Consider the following 5621-nt stretch of genomic DNA (forward strand, 5'->3'; position numbering starts at 1 on the left):
GTGTGTGTGTGTGTGTGTGTGTGTGTGTGTGTGTGTGTGTGTGTGTGAGTGAGAGTGTGTGAGAGAATTTTCACGAGACGCCCTGCAGGCAGCGGTAGTCGGATGGGAAAGTCTGAGCAGCAAAAAGTCAATGAGTAACTGTCTCCCCTCCTTCAACAGCAGCAAATAACCGTTGAGAGCGACCTCGAGCAAGTCGCTGCACCTCAGATGCTCCCCTGGTTTCAGAAGCTGTTTTAATGCCGACCGGCTCTCACTTGATGTCTGAATAGGGAGCTGACGCTGTAAAACAACATGCGTACTCCTGGAGCTTCGTTGTTAGTCACAGGGGCTCGGCTAACAATTCACATTTTCCACAAGTGTAAAAAAACTAATCCTAATCCCCCGTCCTATTTTTAGGGTGGGACAAGCACTCGTACGGCTACCACGGAGACGACGGCCACTCCTTCTGCTCCTCCGGGACCGGCCAACCGTACGGCCCGACGTTCACCACGGGGGACGTGATCGGCTGCTGTGTCAACCTCATCAACAACACTTGCTTTTACACCAAAAATGGCATCAGTTTAGGTGGGCGAACATGTCGCGCATACATAGACATGAATCAATTTTAGAACTGTGTCACACGTACATTAACGTTATGTTTGTTACTGCTTCATCGAGAGCTTGAAATCGTCACGTATACCTAACTGTAACCCTTTGTCCCTCAGGTGTAGCCTTCACAGACCTCCCTGTAAGTATCATTGTATGTGCGTCACAAAATTGCAGCACCATTTTCACGATGGCAAAATGTACAGTGTTACAATGTTTTCTGCACATTATGCTAATCATATGATACTGAATGTGTGATCCTTATCATACCATAACTGTAACTTTAGTGATAATGATAACATATCGCTGGATATTGTACACGTAGGACCACATCTAATTGCAGCTTGTGTTGGCAGTTGGTTTGGAAACTAACCTTTTTTTTTTGTGTGTCCAGTGGCCGCAGTAACTGGAACATTCCCCTGAAAAAGAAAAATTGAAAACCCCAAACATCCACTTTAACAGTTTTACCAGCCGAATCGTTTTTAAGAATAGAATAGAACAGGAACTGAAAATCACAGTTGGCTGCTGGCCACGGTTACTGCGAGAGCAGATTGAGTTACTGACCACTGTCCAACCTAACCAGCGCTCAAACGGGTGCTGGTGTCGTTTTCATGCCCCGTTAGTGGTTTTTGTCCAGCTGAACCATGTAATCTAATGATAGCCAAGTAAAAAGACGGAACACTGTGTCGTTAGCCGGAACTTTACAAGCTGTGAACTGAGGCTTTCCATAACCAAAGCTGTTAAGAACTTATAAGGCTTATTTGCGTTTCTTGTATAATTTAAACAACAAGATGTTTATAAAATATATGTCATAAAAAAGGCAGCATTGGACCACTTGACCTGTTTGGTGTCCCAGTACGATAAGCTAATAAACTAATAACTATTACGCAACTTATAACTTTCTCAAGATTACTTGACTTGATACTTAATTGGTCTAACACACACACATTTGTATGTAAAAAAATAAATGCTCAAAACAACCCTAACCCTATTTCATCTGTACCATCTACCAGCCCAACCTGTACCCCACCGTGGGGCTGCAAACTCCGGGAGAGATCGTAGACGCTAACTTTGGCCAGCAGCCGTTTGTCTTCGACATCGAGGACTACATGAGCGAGTGGCGGGCCAAGATCCACGGCATGATCGCCCGCTTCCCCATAGGAGAGAGGCTGGGGGAGTGGCAGGCTGTCCTGCAGAAGTAAGCTTCGGTTGCCACATCTCAGTACACACACACACACACACACCTGTCACTATGAGAACACGCTGTTTTGAGTGACGCCACAGAAATATAGCTGTGCCTGAAAGCTATAAAGATGACGGCATGTAGCAGCTGTGCCAGAGAGCTCCACTGCTGTCAAAGAAGCTATTAAAACGCCATCACTGTTGCGCTGGGTGACGTATCCCCTTATTACACATGAAGATTGGCACTGTCATTTATTTTTGATTAAATCCCACATACACCGTCCTGCTGCTGTAAATACTCATTAGATCACCAAAATGCAGATAAATCCACTGCTGAAAATAGTCCGCAACAAAGGCACCATTTACTATTGTGTGAGTAAGGTTAGCTAGAAACTACAGTGCCCAGCTGTTTTAGGACATTTTCAAGCATGTTTTAATGAAGAAACCATATATTTGTGAGCTTTATTTATTTATTTTTTTGAAAGATTTATGTTGTCAGTAGGAACCAGTGGGCTTGGGGCCGAGAGCCACAGACTGTATCGGGGAGTCAGAAAGCGTTAGAGACGGACTAACACACTGTTGAATATACGACATGAATATAGAATATCCCCAGACTTCTCCTTTTTAAGAAATTCAACCTTTTTAAACAATTTATTTTTACGTGCTGTCTCCAGTATGGTGTCTAGTTACCTGGTGCATCATGGGTACTGTGCCACCGCAACAGCCTTTGCCAGAGCCACAGAGACCCTGATACAAGAGGACCAGACATCTATAAAGAACAGACAGAGTGAGTGAACAAACCAACCACACGCATATTATTTCACATTTTCATTTCACCGTCATACATAAGGTACTAAGTCACTTAACGGCACCAAAGAATGTTCCGGGCTTGGTGTTGTTGAGGTCTTCCTCCTAAACCATTTACGGTGTAGCTGCCTGTTTTTACAACAGAATACTTCCAGCAAACCTTTAAATAATAATACCATAATATTCCTCTCGGATTTTACATATGACAACATTTTTAAGTATCTCATCATTTTGAAACAAACGGCGCCCAGAATTAGATACTATGGGTGTTGTTTGTACTCTATCAAATGTTTCCTGTGTAAGCGTCGGTTCCTCTTGATCAATATGCTGTAAATAGCACCCTGTTTCTTTGGTCCAATAGGAATACAGAAGCTGGTGCTGGCAGGACGGGTGGGCGAAGCCATAGAGGCTACTCAACAGCTCTACCCCGGCCTGTTGGAACACAACCCCAACCTACTATTCATGTTGAAGTAAGTCAGTGTTTCTAAGGACTAAGATCGAATGCAGGGCAGAGATGCTGTGTGAGGAAGTAAAGCCGAGCGTTGATGTTTGCCTTCGCTAACGCTGCTCTGGATGGGAAATTTGCTCGACAAGAAAAATGTGGTGCCTCTCGCTTAAGAATGCCAGTATAACATGAGCGTGCCTCTTGGTTATTAAGGTGTCGTCAGTTCGTGGAAATGGTGAACGGTACAGACAGCGAGGTTCGCTGCTTGTCCATCCGCTCACCCAAGTCCCAGGACAGTTACCCCGGCTCACCCAGCCTCAGCCCCCGCCACGGAGCCAGCAACACACACCTGCACGCCGGAGGTACACGCGCATCGCCTCTAAACCTCTGTCCTTTCTGAAAGACGCACATTTTTTTTTTTGGCAGAAATGAGATATGCGTCTGTGTTTTCCTGTCACCCGCCACACAGGAGCCGACAGCCCGACCTGCAGTAACGGAGTGACTCCCCCCAACAAGTCAAAGACCCACGGCGGCACTGGCGTCGGCGGCATCAAATACCCCAGCGGGTCCTCCTCCGCCTCCTCTTCCACCTCCTCCTCCCCGTCCTCCGTCAACTACTCCGAGTCCAACTCCTCCGACTCCACTAAGAGCCAGCCACACAGCGCTAACAGTACCCAGGAAACCAGGTAGGGGTTCCATTTAGAGCAGATAAACCCAGACTGTCTCTACCGCTGATACACAACAGGTGTGGAGTGCAAGGGATTCAGTAAGGACATCGAATGCAGCACATACCCGCAATTTATGGTTACAAATACATAGAGATCTAGGAGGTAATGCTGAAGTTACACTCAGTATGATCACAGTTGATCATAAAAGGTGCCACATGGGATAGTTTATCATCAATAAATGATTACGACAGTCATTTTAAGACATTAATTAGTAATCGGTGCAAGTAAACAAAAACATTGGCACCATCTATGATGGTGCACTACGTTTCACTTTCACTGGATTATTTATAGAAGGAAATCTTCTGTTTTGATCTCCTGTGTTGAGTGAGGGCATAATATTACTATGAGCGATGTGGTCCCACATGGACACACTGTTATTATCTGCCAAAGGTGTTTTTTAGCCCATTCAAGAGATTCCGGTCTGGAATCTGGTTTGTCCCCGGTCTTCTCGCTGATTTTAAATGGGCAGGGCTCAGTTGGAAAAAGGTGACATCTGATCTTTTCAGTGAGCCAATCGAGATTAAGCAACATCTGAGTCAGGATCTGGTGACGGGGGTGGGGTTATAGTGAGTCCACAACCCGGGAAGTACTGAGCCACCATCGCCCCTGGCCTATCCAAGCCAACTAGAGCCGGTCGCGGTAGAAATGCGGCCATAAAAGGCGGTGCCAGTGCCGGTGTGAGGTCCTCCCACACCGAACAGCTGTCCCTGACCCGTCGAGTGGGGGGGGGGGGGGGGGCGAAAGCGCACCGCTGTATAGGAAAGGGACGCGCTGGAATAATAACACAAGACAAAACCAGAGCATAATTGCGAAACGCGATGCGGCACGATGAACGTTTTAGCTCGATTATCTTGTTTTCATAGTTCGAAGCCAAAATCAAGTTAGAAAACAAAATTTGATGAATCACCCAGCTCTAGTTTTTGAGTGTTAAACTCTTAATGAATAATGAACTTAAACTTTGTTGCTTGTCCAGTCATGAATAATCAATGTAATCAAAATTTGTTTTCAGGGGCTTTAAAGTGTCATCTGTTTCTTAGCGATGACACCTGTAGGCGATGATGACATTTCGCCCTCTGACTTAATCGCCGAAACATGCAGATGCAGCTACTGTGCTACAGCTTCACTGTGTACAAGTCGGGCTAGATGAGTGGTTTAGATAAAACTGGCTGGGTGTCTTTTTAGTGCTTTGTTGCCTCAGTGGACTTCTGTTGTAAACACATCTCCAGGTCTCAGCAATGTAACTGAGGAACAAAGTTTTATCATAATTTATTGCTGCAGGAACCACAGAAGGTACAAGTTGTAAAAATCCTCAACATGGGCTTTGTCACCTCTGCTCAGTGTCGTCTTAAGTCATGTTTAGATTTCCAATCGTTGCCTTATCTGTCAAGTTTAAATTAACTGATGAGGCAACTTGGCCTTTTCTATGAACCGTCATCCTTTTGAGTTTAACGCTCCTGTGTGCCATCGTTTGTGTATTTTTTTGTGTGTGCGTAGTGACAGTGAGATGGAGATCGAAGCAGAGCACTATACCAACGGGGTTGTCGAGGGCTCCTCGGCGCGGATCATGAATGGCACATACAAACACGAAGAGATCCTTCAGCCTGATGACAACAGCATTGGCAATGGGGTGACAGGTAAACACACACACACAGATCTACACTGTGCATGTAGCCTATGAGCATCATCATCATGATGCTCAATATTGTCCCAATATTGTTTTTTTTCCTCTTTTGTTTCACCTATTCTTTCCTTCATTTGATTCATCTTTATGTGCTTTGTTGTGTACCCGGCATCTTGCTTTTTTTTTGTCGTTTTGTCTTCTTTAACTGTGTGTGTGTGTGTGTGTGTGTGTGTGTGTGTGTGTGTGTGTGTGT

The 5621-nt window shown here is 45.2% G+C and overlaps 1 protein-coding gene across 1 annotated transcript in view; it reads left to right on the plus strand.

The window, feature by feature from the left end:
* Positions 1-377: 377 nt before the first annotated feature.
* Positions 378-5621, plus strand: part of ranbp10 (RAN binding protein 10) — a gene marked incomplete at its 5' end in the record, with an annotated part of 6394 nt that continues 1150 nt past the window's right edge. The window contains 8 exons of the mRNA XM_031840089.1: positions 378-564; positions 705-727; positions 1599-1783; positions 2442-2554; positions 2936-3044; positions 3233-3381; positions 3489-3705; positions 5242-5381. Of these exons, the coding sequence (XP_031695949.1) occupies positions 378-564; positions 705-727; positions 1599-1783; positions 2442-2554; positions 2936-3044; positions 3233-3381; positions 3489-3705; positions 5242-5381 (1123 nt within the window). The remainder of the gene's footprint in view (positions 565-704; positions 728-1598; positions 1784-2441; positions 2555-2935; positions 3045-3232; positions 3382-3488; positions 3706-5241; positions 5382-5621) is intronic.

This window comes from Anarrhichthys ocellatus, unplaced genomic scaffold (genome assembly GCF_004355925.1).
Source record: "Anarrhichthys ocellatus isolate YVR2014 unplaced genomic scaffold, GSC_Weel_1.0 scaffold2301, whole genome shotgun sequence".
Taxonomy (NCBI): domain Eukaryota; kingdom Metazoa; phylum Chordata; class Actinopteri; order Perciformes; family Anarhichadidae; genus Anarrhichthys; species Anarrhichthys ocellatus.